Genomic DNA, 18305 nt, shown 5'->3' with positions numbered 1-18305 from the left:
ATGGTCTTAGTGGATGCACTGGGTGAGGGTTGGGTGGGGAGGGGCTGAGGGGGAAGCCGCAGAAATGGAAAAGACAAATGAAGGTATGGATGAGAATCTCTCTGCTCCGTGGGCAGGATTCAGGGAGTGAATCTCTTCTGTAGAAGTCGGGTTCATCTGACCACAGAGGAAGCTGGTTCAATGACATGTTGGCAACTACCCAGTGAAAATTGATTTGCCATTTAACTTGTTCATATTTATCCTCTTCGAATTCGGGTCACTTTGTGGTTTCCCCCTGCTGATTCTTTTTGGTCTGTCCAGCAAACAGCTTTCTCTTCATTTCCCCGCTATTTTCAGTACAGTGGGATCAACATGGCTGCCTCTGTTTACTTCTGTCTTTCCTCCTCTGGAAAAAAGAGGGGTGTTTTCACTTCTTCCTGTGGAGCAGCAGGGAGAGCTCAGACCTAACTTTGGGATGAGCCATTGCTTGGAATTCCAACGAGATCTTCCTCCAGAGGAGTTGTATTGGCATGGAAAGATGTGAGAGGCCTGCTCTGGCTGAGTTCTCTGCCTAGTGGGTGCACCTGTGGATTCCGCTTTCCTTTGTGTCTCTATTTTTAAAGCCTCTCTGTAAATGCAGCTTCCGCTGCTGCCCTTTTGCTTTTCTCCACATGCGAATCAGTTCTCCCAAGTCTGTGTCATTTTCCTCCTGTCCAGGGATCTCATCACTTCAGCCTAGACTCATCCGTCTTGGCTTAGTAACAAAAAAAAACAAAAACAAAAAAAACAAACCCCAAACAAAACAGTGGGAAACATTTAAAAGTCAAATTTATGGCCAAATTGTGTGACCCGTGTTGGAATCAGGGAAGGGAATTAGATCATCTCCTGTTAATTTTTTCTTTACTGCTCCACCCTAAGGCTGGGAGGATAAATGACGGGGAAAGAGGCAGTGAAGGCCAGGGCAGCTGCGCCCACCCCAGTCCATTGTCACTCTTGCTGGGGCTCTCCTGGCTTGTGCTGTTGAGTGCTATGAGAATGACCAGAAGCGTTAAGTTGATGGTTTGAAGCTGAATGGGGTTGGTTGGTGGGGAGGACAGTTTGGGGCTGGCAGGGCATTTACAGCAATGAGGAGCATGCAGCAAAGAAAACCTCCTATTTGGGTTGGTGAGTTCAGTATCAAAAGATCAAGAAGTTCTAATGCAAGGCTGAAGTTGCCTGATGGAGACTGGACTCCTTGACCTATAGCTCAAATTCTCTGCTGTGGTGGCTGTCTGTGGTATTTTCTCCACACCGTACTGTCAGGCTGCTTCAACCCAACCAGAAGCTCTGACCTTCTGAAGGAGAATTCAGTCTCGATGGCTTCTCACATACGGGTGGTAGGTAGGTAGGTGGGTGGTCACTATTCTTTTAGGAACCAGACTTTAGACCACTCAGCCATTCTGTATAAAGCACTCCGCTGTTAGGGAGTTGCAGCTCTCAGCCAGAATCGAGTTGGGGCAGCTTCATAAAGTTGAAAAGTTCCATGACACACTGTCAAATCTGTGTAATCCAGTCCCCACTTGAGTATCCAGCTTCATATTATTAACAGTTGAGGAGAGCTGAAGTGAAATACACAGTCTAAACTTTTGTTAGGAAAGTGAACTGAAGCCAGCCCCTTAGTAGAATCGAAGACATTTAACAAACTGGCCACTAATAATTTAAAGCACAACCTACAGATTTATCTTTTAATCGTCTCCATTCTAATCCACTCTTTTTAAGGTGCTCCATCTTTTATTGTCCATTGTTGGCAAGCACTGCTTTTGTTGTCAGCAGTCTATTGCTATCCGCTTATTATAATAAGTGACATTTAATACCATTCCTGTACATCTTGAATATAGGCTCAATCCAAACTACTTGACTCAAATTTATAGTGTGGATTCCCTTGAGCCAGGCAAGGCATGAATTAGATTTGATGACCCTGAGCACAGTATTGGGAAGAGAGCACTGCTGCCTGCCTTCTCGATTTTCAGAGTGAAGCTTGCATTCAACAGCAGAGTTTTTTTTCCTTTTTCCTTCATATTTGGAGGGTGGGGAGGAAAGGTGTACAGCAAAGGGCCACTCAGTCTAGGAACAACCTCACTTGTTACAGTCCAAGCAAAAATTAAAGAAGCCACAATGGAATTTACCCTTCATCTTGCAACATCCTGAGGGCACCTGCACTTGAGTGTGTCTTGGAGGCATATTTTAATTTGTACCCAGGTTCAGGGAGATCGTTGCGAATAGATTCTTAATTTCTTCCTTCCTGCTTCCCAGATTGTGCTGCCTTTGTAAGCAGATGAGTAACCGAGAGCAGAGGAGAACCTGTGAAGGAGGCTCAGTGGTTCAAGAAACCAGATACTTGTGGGGCTTGGAGGAGCCAATCCAAGTTCCTTCGGGAGGAAGGAATTACTGGCAGTAATCGTGCCTCTCATAAAAACCTGTCTACCTTCACTTCTTTCATAATGAAACGTTGGGAATTGGAAGAGCACACGCCCCACTACATCTAGCTACAATGAGGGGACTGTGAGGTTCAGCTGCAGGTTTCACTTGCTCTGTGTTTTGTTCCTTCAAAAAAGATGTCCTGTACCCGTGTAATCAAGCCTTCACTTTCATATATGCGCACATCAGTGATTCCCATCTCTCTGTTACATACCTTCCACGCTTCTTTGTTGAACTTTTTGCACCATGTATTTTCTTTTGCTCTTGAATTTAATTTCAAAGCTGCTCAGGGGAAGGAATTGTGCTTTAGGAGAGAAGAGGCTCATGTGGCGGGGTATGGAGTTATAACGTGATGTGGCCAGAAGAGTCATCGTCAAAGTTGCCTTGCAACCCAGATAAGTTCTTCGCTAGCTAAAGACCATGCCAAGTTCACAGCTGCCATTCAGTTCTACTTATGCCGCCAGGTAGAGAGCTCACTGTGCCTACTGAACACCTGGTAGGTAGCGCAGAGCTGGGCGAGGATGGGAGGGAGAGAAGACTCAGGAGACCGGGTGCATTTGGCCAAGCAGCATTTCACTGGGCATCTTGTCTTGCCAAGGTTACTTTGTTTAACCCAGGAACTGCTGGTGACTGGTAGTGCTGAGGGATTTAACACACACTTTCTTCAACTGCTCATTCAAATCCTTCAGCACTGTGCTCTGTTGTGGATTGGTTCTTCTGTGAAATGTCAAATAATCCCAGTCTAGAGGGTGCAAATTCAGACACGATAGTTTAAATTGTGGGCATGCACCAGTCTGCATGGGAAGTGCCTGAGTAAGATATTGCCTTAGGCATGTGATTGTCTCCTTCTGCTTTCTGTAACCAGGCCCTAGAAGCGCTTGCCACTGACTCCAAGCTTAGTGACTTTGCCTTTCGCTCAAGCAGTAGAAACCTGTGGGTTTGGTGCTGACTGTCCTCGGTTGGATCCCTGCTCACAGTGGTGGATCCCTGCTCACAGTGGTCCTCGTACTGGTGGATGTTCTAGATTCACAGCCCTCTGCGCTCAGTCTGCAGTGGCCATGAGTCTATCGCCCCACCTGCAGAGCCTGGGCTCTTTAGCTCAATCTGTGGCAGCTGCTGGTTGTAGCTGTCCAGATCCTTGGTTCAGTCCCTGGATTGTCAGCCAGGATGATGGCCATCACATCTGCACGTGGTGGTGTGTTTAAGCTTGAATGCTCATTCTGCTCCGAACAGAAACAAGGTGATGTGACTTTTTAGACAAACAGGACTTAGCGATGCCATTCAAATTTCAAATATTCATGACCACTCTCCAGTGTTTAAAACAAATGTGCCTTTATGAACATGAGAAAATTGCAATCTGGAAGCAGGAGGGGTCTAACTTCGCATTGTCTGCTGGTAGTTATTCATGTGGTTCTGTTAGGGACGTGCATTTGTTGATCAGAGAGAAGAGTGGTTGAATTTAAAAGCTCCCTTCTTTGTAAATGAAGGGCCCTGTCATACAAGGCGCACCGCTAAGCTCCAGGGAATTGCTGAGCACCCACCCCTCTGCACTTTACAAGAGCACAGATGGCGTATAATCATTTAAACACGTGGGCTTTTAACAATATAGCCAAATACTTCCAAGCTTACTATTTTCAGCTCCCCCCTACCTCCCCCAATCTTGTTTGCAAGACCACATTGAACTCTGGGCTTAATGCCTTGGTTTCTTTACCTTCACAGTTTGCCAGTGTTTGCACCTTAGGTATGTGACTCAGAGTACCCGTAGTCTTTGTTTTTCTTCAAGAGAAGCTGGTGTGAATGTTTTGTAAGATGGGAGTAAATATCCGTTATTTTCAGTAAGCCAGTATAAAGCCTGGAACTGTGCAGAAACCCTGAGGCTTATGCTTTCACCCCTGGGTGCCTACAGTTAAATTAGTATTTAGGCATCTAAGTCAAAGTGCTTTCAGCAAACTGGCCAGGCCACTTTGATTTCGCTGCCTATAGGCAGCCCTGATCCAGCAAACCATGTTCTCACATATGTAACTCTAAGCTCAAGTAGTCCCATAGACTTCAGTGGTGTGACTTGCATGTTTAAAGTTAGGCATGTTCTTTAAGTGCTTTGCTGGATCAGGGCATGTAGATGGAATTTTAGGCATCCAGGTTTGAAAACCTTGGCCTTAGCATACTGTGACTTATTTATTCGTGATATTCCTAGAGGGAAGACCTCCACACACAGGCCCTGAATCTGTGGATGGGTTCCTCCTGTAAATTCGAAAAGCTTTAGAGAAGAGGAAGGGACAACTGCTTTCATAGTATGGCAAATTACTGAGCCTCTGGTGCTGGAGGAGAGAGTTTTCCTCCCACAAACTTATCTGCCCACCCCTTTAAAGCTCAATGTCTATTGTGCTGTACAGCCCTCTTGTCTATCTGCTGATGCTCTTTCTCTCCTGTAGTGTACATTCACCTTGAGAGAGGTGGGAGTCCGAGCATGGCAGGATGATTTATTCCTGAGGTAACTTCAGAGCATCCAACATAAGTGATGCTAAGTTAAGTGGAAGTAGATGTGATCCATGCTTTCCAGTAGTTGTTTATGATGCTCATTCAGCTTTTCATGTCAATGAAGTTGCAGTGAAATGCAACCTCTGTTGATACCATGCAACAGGCTGTTCTTAAATTCCACCATGGTCTTGTTGAAAAATGACCTGCCTTAGGAGTTTGTGGGTGTCTTTTTGCTGAGAAATAACTGAATAACGCTGTTAATTCTGACTGCTGATAGAAAACATTTTTGAAAAACGGCTCTGATAGGAGGCTTATTAGACATGTCTTACAAAGAAATAGAAAATGAAATGTAATAATCCAGCATGTTTCCTGTGGAAAAACCTCTAGTCCTGATGTAACTAGTTACAAGCCTTTCATTTACCTTTTGATTGACATTTTCACTACATTCTCTTTGCAGTTTGCTGCTTCGTTGTACACAAGCGGTGCCATGAATTTGTTACTTTCTCCTGCCCGGGTGCTGATAAAGGTCCTGCTTCTGATGTAAGTAAATTCAGCAGCTGATCTCCTGTTAATGGGTTTGCAATGTGAAGTCATTGGGAGAGACACTGGTGAGCCAGATTGCCAGTAAAAATTTCAACCCCTGCTTGAAATATTAATTGTGGGGGCAGATTTTGAATGCAAATTGCCCCTCAATAAATATTCTGTTTTTGTGTCTTGTACGCACAACAAAGCTTTTGAGAAGAGTTCCACTGCCTCTTTTGGCTGATAATTGTTTAGCCAGCGAAACTGTTGCCCTTTCACATGAACCTCAAATTTCAGCACTATTACAGTTATGTGACCTAGTTGTATATTTTTGAGGTTTTATAATAAAGACCTTCAGATAGGTGGCAACTTGAGGCCAGTTGAGGGGAAACCACCTCAGTGTCACAGAAGAAGTGCTGAGGCTTGATCAGAAGGTTGGGAACCTGAGCTGTCATCCCAGCTGTGCGCCCAACTGCCTCTGGTACCTTGACTAAGTTACTGCCTCAGTTTCCCCATCTGTAAAATGTTCGTATTTAATATACCTCCTGCACTGGCTAACCTGTTTTTCCAAGGGTTAATTAACCCTTGCCAAGCACTTCTAAGTGCTAAAATAGTTATTCGAATCATGCTGTTGAAGACCTCACAGACTGTTCTATTGTCCCTGGAGATACTTCTTAAACATCTACCCTAGCTGAAATAGCTGATCATTTCATCTTTTGTCACACTGATGAACTGACTGTCAGGAGATGAGTTGTAGTTTTTAAAAATCTGTCTTTAGTGGGTGGCTAATCTACAGGGTTTCCTCTGAGCCCTAAAGAATCTATTGATCCGGACCCATCTTAATTATCATGCCACAATCCAGTCTGTATTAAGAGCTAGCCCTATCCATTACTGCAATACTTGATGAGAATTCGCCTCTATTACAATTTAGACTCTTGGTCATTAATATACAAAGTCATCCCTGATTATCTTAATGCCGTGGGTGTTTATCGGAAAAAAATACATATTTTTTTCAAGAATCTCAATCACAATATTAGCTCTCAGATTTAATTAAAGTCATGCATGTTTGTCAAACCCTCTCCTGCCCCCAGGAAAAAACATTTCAATCAATTTCACACCTCCCTTTTGCTTTGCACGGTCAGCCTTGCACCAATCACTGTAACTTTCCCAGGAAGGAATGACAGGAAGTTGACAAGGCAACAATATCAAGTATAATTACTTACTGAAAACTAATAAAACAGTTAGTGTGAAAATCTGCCACTTTTAAAGCCAGCTGTTCTGAAAAACCATAGTGGTGGTTTAATGAATGATTTCCTTTTTTTCTTGGTGAATCCTGATGTCTACAAGGAAGCCGGGCCGTGTGGGGGGCACAGCCGGGCCGTGTGGGGGGCACAGCCGGGCCGTGTGGGGGGCACAGCCGGGCCGTGTGGGGGGCACAGCCATGTAAGATTCCCTGCAATGATTTTGCCAATGCACTTCAGGCCAGTCTGGAAGGTCTAACTTTTTTACCATGGAAACTGATTAATTTCAGCAACTGCTACAAGAAAGGGGATTGAACTGGAGATGGAGATGTGGTTCTGGACTATTTAGAAAAGCTGGACGTGCACAAGTCCATGGGGCCAGATGCGTTGCATCCGAGAGTGCTAAAGGAGCTGGCGGATGTGATTGCAGAGCCATTGGCCATTATCTTTGAAAACTCATGGCGATCGGGGGAAGTCCCGGACGACTGGAAAAAGGCTAATGTAGTGCCCATCTTTAAAAAAGGGGAGACGGAAGATCCGGGGAACTACAGGCCAGTCAGCCTTACCTCAGTCCCTGGAAAAATCATGGAGCAGGTCCTCAAGGAATCAATTCTGAAGCACTTAGGGGAGAGGAAAGTGGTCAGGAACAGTCAGCATGGATTCACCAAGGGCAAGTCATGCCTGACTAATCTAATTGCCTTCTATGACGAGATAACTGGTTCTGTGGATGAAGGGAAAGCAGTGGACGTGTTGTTCCTTGACTTTAGCAAAGCATTTGACACTGTCTCCCACAGTATTCTTGCCAGCAAGTTAAAGATATATGGGCTGGATGAATGGACTACAAGGTGGATGGAAAGCTGGCTAGATTGTCGGGCTCAACGGGTAGCGATCAATGGCTCCATGTCTAGTTGGCAGCCGGTATCAAGTGGAGTGCCCCAAGGGTCGGTCCTGGGGCCGGTTTTGTTCAATATCTTCATAAATGATCTGGAGGATGGCATGGATTGCACCCTCAGCAAGTTTGCAGATGACACGAACCTGGGAGGAGAGGTAGATACGCTGGACGGTAGGGATAGGATACAGAGGGCCCTAGACAAATTGGAGGATTGGGCCAAAAGAAATCTGATGAGGTTCCACAAGGACAAGTGCAGAGTCCTGCACTTAGGATGGAAGAATCCCATGCACCGCTACAGACTAGGGACCGAATGGCTCGGCAGCAGTTCTGCAGAAAAGGACCTAGGGGTTACAGTGGGCGAGAAGCTGGATATGAGTCAGCAGTGTGCCTTTGCTGCCAAGAAGGCCAATGGCATTTTGGGCTGTATAAGTAGGGGCATTGCCAGCAGATGGAGGGATGTGATCATTCCCCTCTATTCGACATTGGTGAGGCCTCATCTGGAGTACTGTGTCTAGTTTTGGGCCCCACACTACAACAAGGATGTGGAAAAATTGGAAAGAGTCCAGCAGAGGGCAACAAAAATGATGAGGGGACTGGAACACGAGTTATGAGGAGAGGCTGAGGGAACTGGGGATGTTTAGTCTACGGAAGAGAAGAATGAGGGGGGATTTGATAGCTGCTTTCAACTACCTAAAAGGAGGTTCCAAAGAGGATGGCTCTAGACTGTTCTCAGTGGTAGCTGATGACAGAACAAGGAGTAATGGTCTCAAGTTGCAGTGTGGGTGGTTTAGGTTGGATATTAGGAAAAACTTTTTCACTAGGAGGGTGGTGCAGCACTGGAATGGGTTACGTAGGTAGGTGGTAGAATCTCCTTCCTTTGAAGTTTTTAAGGTCAGGCTTGACAAAGCCCTGACTGGGATGATTTATTTGGGGATCGGTCCTGCTTTGAGCAGGGGGTTGGACTAGATGACCTCCTGAGGTCCCTTCCAACCCTGATATTCTATGATTCTATGCTACAATGCACCAGAATGCCAGTTAAAAACAGAAACAGTGGGAGCAGGAGATTAAAGTTTAACCAAATGTGGTGGCTAAATATACATTCTGTTGCCACTACAAGTGGAAGTGGGGAATAACTAGGTCGTGTGCAGAGATTTTGAAAAGGTGCCTTTCTGCATCATGTCATGGGGCTCTGGCCCTTCCGGTGATGGGCTCTGTCGCTGCATCGAACGGAGGCATGTGCACACGTCCCAGAGCACCTTGGCCCCTTTCCAAATGGAGCTGTAGTGGGAAGTCGCATGCTGGCTCCTAGTCATGTGTCCTGCAGGAAACTCTGTATATAAAGGTCCCCTGCCTCTTACTCATGGGAGAAGACAGGAGAGACCCAGGGTCAGGAAAGGAGGTGGAATGGGGCTAGGGTGACAGATGTCCCAATTTTATAGGCACAATCCCAATATTTGGGGCTTTTTCTTATATAGGCACCTATTACCCCCCACCCCAATCCCGATTTTTTATGCTTGCCGTCTGGTCACCCTAAATGGGGGTGTCTACACCAGTCAGGAGCTGGCTGTGGGGAGCCTGGGCTGGGGAGGGCTGTGAAGTGCTGGAAGGAAGGGTTAAGAGCATGATGCTGTCTGGACATTGGAGGGAGGGCGGCTCTCACATTGGACCCCGCTACACTGTCTAGGGATTTGCTCCCCGATATGAGGATACTACAGATGTGACTACAAATGCAAGTGTACCTCTCAGTCCCCCACATAGCTAGCTTTGTGCAGCAGGAGAAAGGGTTGCCTGCTCCTTTTGCAGCCAACCCAGGGACCGAGGCGGTAGGACAACGGGACACAACCCTGTTGTGGAGGGAGCCCCTCTACAACTGAGTGGAGAATTCTCACGGCCCATCCAGTCCTGAAAATGCCGGTAGGGGACGTGTGAGTTCTGTGGTAGGGGTGTGACGGACAGCTGCTCTCTTGGCTGACACAGGCACCCAAACCACGGACCTTCAGAGCCAGAAGCACGAGCGGCCACAGTTTGCGCTCAGGAGCCAAGGTTCTGCAGCTGGGGGCTGTATGACATGCGCACACATCTAAATTTAAGAATATTTCTTGCTCCACAGGCCACTAAACAATTCGTCACTGCCAGCCTGGCCGGTGACTCAGCGGTGAAAGGCCCATCCCGTTCCTGATTCCCTCACACCTTCCCAGCCCATTGCTTACACTGATGCTAAGTAACGTGAGCCTTATCTTTAGCTACAGACTCATTCCCTTTCTGCTAATTCCTCTGCACTGGTGTGGGAGCGTACCCTTCATCTGCTTTTTTTGCAGGGTCACCCTTTGTTTGGAAATGAGGCTTCTCAGGTTCACTTCCGAGTGACTCCTGAGCGAGTCTCTCAGTTCAGCCTGTATTTCCCTTCTGACCTGCTAACGGGGACCCTCCATCATTCTCTTTCTCCAGCTCCAGAATGGAGCAGGGGAACTAGCGGGAAGCTTTTTTCCAGGTACATCTTTCAGGCTGCATGGACAGAGGAGACTTAAGCTTCACGAGCTTGTTGCCAGCTTGGTGAGAGCTGCTTTTTCTTTGACACAGCAAATGAAAGAAAAATGCCAAGCAGCCGTGTTCTGTCACAGTCTGCTGGAAGGAGCTGGAGAGTGTTTGGGCTTTGACCGTTGGGTTTGGCAGGAACAGGGTGGATGGTCCCCTCGCTGTGTAGATGTGATCAGACCTCATTCCCCTCTCCCACCAATCAGTGACCGGATTTCAAGTTCTTTTTAATATTGTCACGTGAAACTAACCAACAGTCCCTGGCTGGGTTCGATTGAGTGCACTGAGCGTGTTTATTTGTTGTGCTAACTCCTCCGTGTTGTCAGCAGCACACTTCAGGGTATTGTGTAACACACACGTGTACTTGACCCCAGTCCTACAGCTTCAGAGAAGACCCTTGATGGAGTGTGTTTGGTTTTAATGATTTGGTTGGTGAATAAGAAGGATAGCGCTGGAGAGGTGAACACAGCTTTCGCATGTTTAGCAGATCTGGTGTCCTGCCAAAGGGCTGACAGCTACAAATGGTCTGGTTAGGTCCTTCCTGTATCTGGCACTGGGTTAGCTGGTGTCAGTACCTGCCCCCGACTGAATAGCAGAGGCCCACTGCTCTAAGGGCTAAAGGAGGAGCCTGGCAAAACTGATGTTTTGAGGCCTCCACACAGTGGAGGGTTAAGGGTAAATACATTAAAACATAACTTTTTAAAAAATGTTGACATAGAAATGCTTCGAGTGTTGCTTCCTGCAGCACACAGCTCTGTGGGGACTGCTTTATCCCTGGGCCAGCTGGTAACTCAGCTACTCTCCGGATCACTTTTCTCCCCTGTGTTTAGCAGATGCCATTCCATGTACAGTGCTCTGGTGCTTGGAAGTATGTGGATAAATACTGTCAGATCGTGTGTGCGCTGAGTGCGTTAGAAGGCTGGTAACCCATGCCGGCAAAGCACTCCAGTGTGGATGTGGCTATTCAGGCAAAGCTGCACTCTGTACTGGGTTAGTAAAGCCACCCCTCCGAGTGAAACAAGCTGCACTGGTAAAAGTGCAACTGTGCTTTTATAGCTGTGTCTACGCGATGGGTTTCTGCCAGCACATCCATGCTGGTTGGAGACCACACCTTACTGCACCTCTGACTGGCAGACCTGTGCCAACAGAAGGCTGTAGAGTAGATCTGACCTTATACTAAACTTTGCAGCTGAGTTGTAGATAAACCTTCTATCCAGCATGCTAGGCTTTGTTTGGGGGAGTTTCCCAAGGTGCCTAGTGTTGCTTTCTTTCAGAACTGGAGGTTGTTTTTCTGGCCCATGTTGACTTCAGTTTTGTGGGTGTGTATTTTGAAGAAAAAGGCACATTTTGTTTCCCCTGGAAAGTGCAGGAGTGACTTGATCACAGTCCAGACGTACCTACGAGGGGGACAAATATTTGATAATGAGCTTCAGTCTAGCAGATAAAGGTCTACAAGAGCCAATGGTTGGAAGTTGAAGTTAGACAAATTCAGAATGGAAATAAGGCATACATCTTAACTGGGAGGGTAGCGAACACTTGAAACAATTTACCAAGGAACGGGGTGGGTAGAAAAATTGCTGATGATGGAGAATTGAGGTTGGATGTTTTTCTAAAAGATCTGCTCTAGTGTAAAAAGGAATTACTTTTGGGCAGTTCTCTGGCCTGTGCAATTCAGGAAGTCAGACGAGATGATCACAATGGCCTTGGAATCTAGGAATCCACAACACAACCTGTCTAATAGCCAAAGTGCCTAGGGAAAAACCTAATTTTTTGCTGTCTTGGTTGGAAGCTTTCTTCTATATGGAGAAACTCACTAATTACTGTCAATTTGCTAATTACTGAATACTATGAATTAGTAAGTGGAGGGAGAAGGGAAATACAATAAGCAAACCAGCACCAAACAGGCTAATGGTTTGCAAAAAGTTGTTCATGTAGATAATTAGTCTATGTAGGAAGGCAGAAGAGGCCATTATGATCATCTAGTGTGAACTTCTGCATAAACCAGGCCATACAATTTCACCCAGTGATTCCTACAAGGTCAGCAACTTACAGGCATATCTTTTAGCCATCCAATCTTCCTAGCGTACTGCAGATTTTATGAAAATACCGGAGTCTTAATATGTGATTTCATTGCAATACTCTGCTATTTAATATGTGGAAGTAGAGAAGGGGGGTGGGTGTATGTGTGTGTGTGGGTGTCTCTCGGGGAATTATAAGGCATGTGGATCAGTTTGTGGATACAACAATATGAACCTCAATACAAGGGCAAAGTACTTCACTTAGGAAGGGAAAATCAACACAAAATGGGCAAGAACGGATCAGGCAGTAGCACTGATGGGGGGAGGGGGAGGTAGAGTGGGTCATAAATTGAATATGAGCCAACAGTGTGAGGCAGTTGCAAAAAAAGCTAATATTCTGGGGTGTATTGACAGGAAGGTCATATATAAGACATAGGAGATAATTGTCCCACTCTACTCAGCACTGGTGAGGCGTCAGTAGACCACTGTGTCCAATTCTGGGTGCCGCACTTTAGGAAAGATATGGACAAATTGGGGAGAGTCCAGAGGAGAAATTAGAAGAGGTTTAGAAAATGTGACCTATGAGGAAAGGGTAAAAAGAATGGGGCACCTTCTCTGGAAGTGTTTCCTGAAGTTTAGCTAAAATCTTATTTTTTTTTTTTTAACTTCATCCCCTTCCTTTAAAATTTTCTCCCTCCTTGGTGTTTTCACCATTCAGCTCTATTAACACAACAATTGGGGAAGGAGAGCTAGAGACAGCGTGGGGAATTGCGTATGAAGTGTGTTATAAAATGATATTTGACATTTTTGCGCAGCGTGAAAGTGTCTCCTCATTGAATTCAGTCACCCAAAGCAATCTCTCTAACAATGCTTCTGTGCACACACACCTTTCAGATGCCTTCTAATTTTGGCGATAAGCAATGGGAGGGTGAAAGTGCAGAGATACCTGCTGCCAGCTTTTCAGCTAGTCTGCCTGGCTGTTTCCGTGAGCAGCATAGTGTGCACTTCCGCAGCCCCTTCTTGTAGCTAGCTTTTGCTGCATGGTAATATGAGGGCCTTTACTACTGCTTGCTAAATGCTATGCAATTTCATATCCAGGGTTAAATCCCTCAGTCTTCTGGTCTCCTCCCACTGGGCGCAAACTGAAGGAAATGGGAGATACAAGGCCTAACCCTGGTAGTTTTAATCTCACTCCCCAGCAGATCCAGCTGAGCATGAGCCCTGTAAACAAAGAGTTTTACATATAAATAACATTTTTTTTAATGTACCTACAGAGAAGTCTTTAAAGGTGCCTTCTGAACTGTGCCCGTCTTGTGTGCAGAGGCAGCTTCTTCTGTGCAAAGAACAGGACTTCACAGTCACAGAAAGGTACTTGCATTCAAAATGAGAGTGTGCACAGATGTCTGTGCACCCTCACACGCAAGTTTTTTCACTTGTAGCATGTTCTGCCGATGTTGACGCTGGAGTCTCCTTTGGAAAACTTGGCCCTTTCTGCTGGTAAACGAAGGTCTGATAAGTGCTAAATGTTAATGATTGACTTGTGTGCAATCACCATTGCATTGGTGGAGTTGGGACAGCCATTACCTAAGGGGATGTACCCTACAAATGTATTACTTATATTGCTCTGTTGACTAATTCCCACAACATGGCATTCATTTTTACGCATCTGAAATTGTTTGGAGCAGTAATATAGAAAATGACATATGCTTTTAAGAGAGTCTGGAAACAAAGGCAAAATATTTGCCTCAAAATAACCTCTGAGGAGAATGTTGCAATCTGTGGCTTTTGTTGTTGGGTTTTGATTTTGAAACAAAAAAAGCAGTTTGAGCTTTCAGCCCCCCGCTGCAAGCCAACATGCAGCTGCACAAATAAATGGCCACAGGGGGTGAGGAGTGTGCTGGCGAACAACAGATGTACGTTGCACCTCCGAAGTTTGCTGTTGGTTTTTCTTTGCCACTTTGGAAACCAGTAAACTGGAACCGCTGACACACAACAGCTGAGTGTTTTTATCTATGGAAGACACACAGAGGTTGTAGAGCCTTTCCGCTGGGAGGCAGAAATAATCGAAGGTAGCCAGGAGGAACAACTACAACAGAGATGAAATTGAAGGATTTGGAAAAGGGCGAACTACTTAACCTTATTCTTCTTTTGTAAGATATTTCCGATGAAGTTTGGCAGTGGGAGAGCAGTGAAAGCTTTGGGCCGGATCCTGCCACCTGTACTCATCTTGGGTTTGCTTGTGAGCTGACCTATCTACCTAGGTGCATGGGGGGAGGGGAGAGGCGGTCAGGTGCACCTTGCCCCTTTGTGTGGGCTACCCACATTTCAGGTCAGTTTGCGTGTGTGTGAGCGGGAGGAGGGATAAAGCAATCAGTGGAGAGCTACTAGTGCCCTCCTGGCCAGGGCTCTGGGCATGGGCTGGGCCTTGACTGCCTCTCCCCAACCCAAAACCCCCACGTGCCAGCCAGCACTGCTGAGCCAGTGTGGAGGGGCAAGGAAGCGGTATCAAGAAAAAGGTTCCTGCAGCTTCTGTCTCCACCAGCCCTGCCCTTGGTCCGCCCTGGAGCAATGGGGAGGGAGCAACCCGGTCAATTGAATGGCAGCACGGTCTGCTCTGGGCCAGCACAACGGCAGATCTCTCTTTACGGAGTGGCACCTTACTGTAGAAGTAGTCCTTTTGGTTTCATTTTGGGAAGAGTGATGGAGGACTAGAGAGGACCCAGAGGGTTTGGGTGGAGGGGAGGCAGATATGGTATTGGTCTGCTTACAGAGGGAAGGGAGAGATCTAGACACTATGCATGTAGAGAATCCAATCCTTCCCTGGTGTAGGGGCAGACAGAGAAGAATCTGAGCATCTAGAGGGTAATGAACAATAAAGGAAAAAAAGGGTTTTGATATTTTTTTAGAGCCACTCCAGGTTCTCCTGCAGTTCTCCCGGGTCTCTAACTTGTCTCTCTGTCCTTCCCCTGCCTTGACTATGTTAGCATCTACTCCAGCCTCTTTTTCACTTCCTCAAGAAGCTCTTCCAGCAATACTTAGTTTGCAGCCGCTCTTGTCAATCATGTTAGGCAGTCACTTTGGCTAGGTGAGGAGGGGACTAGATGGTTCCTGAAAGAGCTTTCCTTATGCCTTGCTGTGGAACGCGGCCGAGTGGTGGATTGCAGGCTCGCTGTGGGCTGCCTTTCCCTAGGAAGGAGACGTCTAAATTAAAACTAAATTGCTACGTTTTGAGAGCAACTGCTTGATGCCAGGGTGAGTGTGAAAAATGTTGCCCAGGTCTTCTATTGCCTGCCGGTCGCCCAGGCTGGAACCTCCTCTCAGAATTACCGCCGCAGCTAGTTAAGCGGGCAGGTAGTCATGGAAAGGCCAACCCAGTGGGCATTAATTAATATTTAATATGTTATTTCTGCAAATAAAGAGCAGATGAGAGTTCCTTGGGCTCTTCAAAAGGAAGCAACGCTTCTCCTTTTGTCGTTGAATTTTGCACTTGGCCCAGCCTTCTAGCCAGGGCTGGCTCTAGGCACCAGCGAAGCAAGCTGCTGAAGGGGCAGCGCTGCGGCCGCTCGTGGGGTGGCCCTCCGGCGGCAGCCCTGGCGGCACATCGGCAGCAGCGCCTCTCCGTTGTTTCTCGTGGCGGCCGTTTGGCGGCAGCTTGCTGTGATGTTCCTGTTCTCTCTGGCGGCGGTGTATTCGGCAGGTGTTTTTGCTGCTTGGGGCGGCAACAAATGTAGAGCCGGCCCTGCTTGTAGCAGGCTTTTATGTTTTGCGGGTGCATGGAGTGCGCACGGGGTGAACTTTCTGATCCGCGTGCTGTGGAGAATCAAGCTTCTTACAGCAGTTTCATTTTTAAGGAGCTTTAAGACACGAGGCTGAGAAATATTCCCACAGATGGAAATATCCCAGCCAGATCAGGAATCAGTTGAGGGCACCGGGTTCATTTTGAACCAGTGAAAAGCTAAAGATTTCCTCTTCCCTAAAGATGTTGCTAATATGCCTGTCATCATTCTGGAGCAACCTATGATTATGTCAGACAATAAGGTTTGGGTTGTAGAGACTCAGTTGTGCATTTTTATGGTAATGCAGCTATCTGGTAACAGGAAGATTTAATTGGCTTTTACTATCTGTGAGAGGAGGGGCAGTCACTTAACTGACTAGGAATGTCAAATGTTGGATTTGCTTTAACCTGGCAACTGACATGAAAAACTCTAGGGATTATTCTTCATAACAACAGGCCACATGTCTTTTGCTGAGATGTAAGAAAGATTCATGGTGCTGCACCACACCAGCTTGATTTCAGATAACAAGGTTACCACTGAGGTCACTAAACTAAAACAAATGTTCCGGCTAACAGTGATTTGCAGGCCAGCTCAATGAATGGTATTTAGCCCAGTTTGAACATTGACCGCTGGGTGAGATGTCCAGGCATTTGTGTGGTGCTCCTCACCTTGGCCTTGGAAATAGGAAGGCGACTGTAGCTGTCTTTGGGGGTCTCTGCTGCTCTGTGTGGAACTGAAAATCAAGCATAGACTAGAAAGATGAGCCTGTGGAATATTGCGGCCGTTTATCTGTACAAACGTAGATGGCTGTTGGAATCCACTGCAGCTTTCCCAGATGTTTAAATGAACACAGAACCTGAACAAAACAGATTTTTCAAAAGTGACATGAAAACTCTGAATCCCAGCCCTGAATTTTAAACCTCAGCCGTGAAGCAATAAATCTTCATCTTAAATATCTCGCTCTGAAGAGAGCTTAAGGAAAGTGCAACATAACAATAACTCCTCCGCCAGAGAAAGGGTTACCTTTGGCCGACACTTTAGAGAAACTACAGCTCCTGGTGCCTGCAATTGTAGTGTGTAACAATATCCGAAGTTAGGGCCACTTCAACTGAAGCTGTAAATAAAAGCCTTGAAAGTTAGATAGAAATTCTGACTCTTCACCCCCAGGGAATCTTGAATCTAGCTCATTTGGAAATTAGCGTGTGCCTTGCTTTCATCAGTGGGAATGAGAGCGCACACTATTTCTAGCCCACAGCTAAGTAATCTTCTAGAACAAGTCTGCCTTTGCCCCTTGGTCGCTCTGTTTTTTCGAGTAGCTTGAGATCAGCGAGTTATCTCAAGTGCCTATACACAAATGCAAGAAGCCTGGGAAACAAACAGAGAGAACAGGAAGTCCTGGCACAGTCAAGGAATTATGATGTGATTGGAATAACAGAGACTTGTTGGGATAATTCACATGACTGGAGTACTGTCATGGATGGATATAAACTGTTCAGGAAGGACAGGCAGGGCAGAAATGTGGGGGAGTTGGGTTGTATGTAAGAGAGCAGTATGACTGCTCAGAGCTCTGGTATGAAACTGCAGAAAAACCTGAGTCTCTGGATTAAGTTTAGTAGTGTGAGCAACAAGGGAGATGTCGTGGTGGGAGTCTGCTATAGACCACCGGACCAGGGGGATGAGGTGGACGAGGCTTTCTTCCAGCAACTCACAGAAGTTACTAGATCGCAGGCCTTGGTTCTCATGGGACATTTCAATCGCCCTGATATCTCCTGGGAGAGCAATACAGCGGTGCACAGACAATCCAGGAAGTTTTTGGAGAGTGTAGGGGACAATTTCCTGGTGCAAGTGCTGGAAGAATCAACTAGGGGCAGAGTTCTTCTTGACCTGCTGCTCACAAACCGGGAAGAATTAGCAGGGGAAGCAAAAGTGGATGAGAACCTGGGAGGCAGTGACCATGAGATGGTAGAGTTCAGGATCCTGACACAAGGAAGAGAGGAGAACAGCAGAATATGGACCCTGGACTTCAGAAAAGCAGACTTTGACTCCCTCAGGGAACTGATGGGCAGGATCCCCTGGGAGAATAACATGACGGGATTAGGAGTCCAGGAGAGCTGGCTGTATTTTAAAGAATCCTTATTGAGGTTACAGGGACAAACCATCCCGATGTGTAGAAAGAATAGAAATATGGCAGGCGACCAGCTTGGCTTAACAGTGAAATCCTTGCTGATCTTAAACACAAAAAAGAAGCTTACAAGAAGTAGAAGATTGGACAAATGACCAGGGAGGAATATAAAAATATTGCTCAGGCATGCAGGAGTGAAATCAGGAAGGCCAAATCACACTTGGAGTTGCAGCTAGCAAGAGATGTTTAGAGGAACAAGAAGGGTTTCTTCAGGTATGTTAGCAA

At 46.3% G+C, this 18305-nt stretch overlaps 1 protein-coding gene across 2 annotated transcripts in view; it reads left to right on the top strand.

Moving 5' to 3' along the window:
- Positions 1-18305, top strand: part of PRKCB (protein kinase C beta) — a 244914-nt gene that overhangs the window by 88798 nt on the left and 137811 nt on the right. For both annotated transcript variants that reach the window (XM_077828614.1, XM_077828613.1), the window contains exon 3: positions 5372-5454. In XM_077828614.1, coding sequence (XP_077684740.1) covers positions 5372-5454 — 83 coding nt within the window. The remainder of the gene's footprint in view (positions 1-5371; positions 5455-18305) is intronic.

The sequence above is a fragment of the Eretmochelys imbricata genome, chromosome 10, assembly GCF_965152235.1.
Source record: "Eretmochelys imbricata isolate rEreImb1 chromosome 10, rEreImb1.hap1, whole genome shotgun sequence".
Taxonomy (NCBI): Eukaryota; Metazoa; Chordata; order Testudines; family Cheloniidae; genus Eretmochelys; species Eretmochelys imbricata.
The sequence above is the reverse complement of the archived record's forward strand: the minus strand, read 5'-3'. Positions and strand labels throughout refer to the sequence as shown.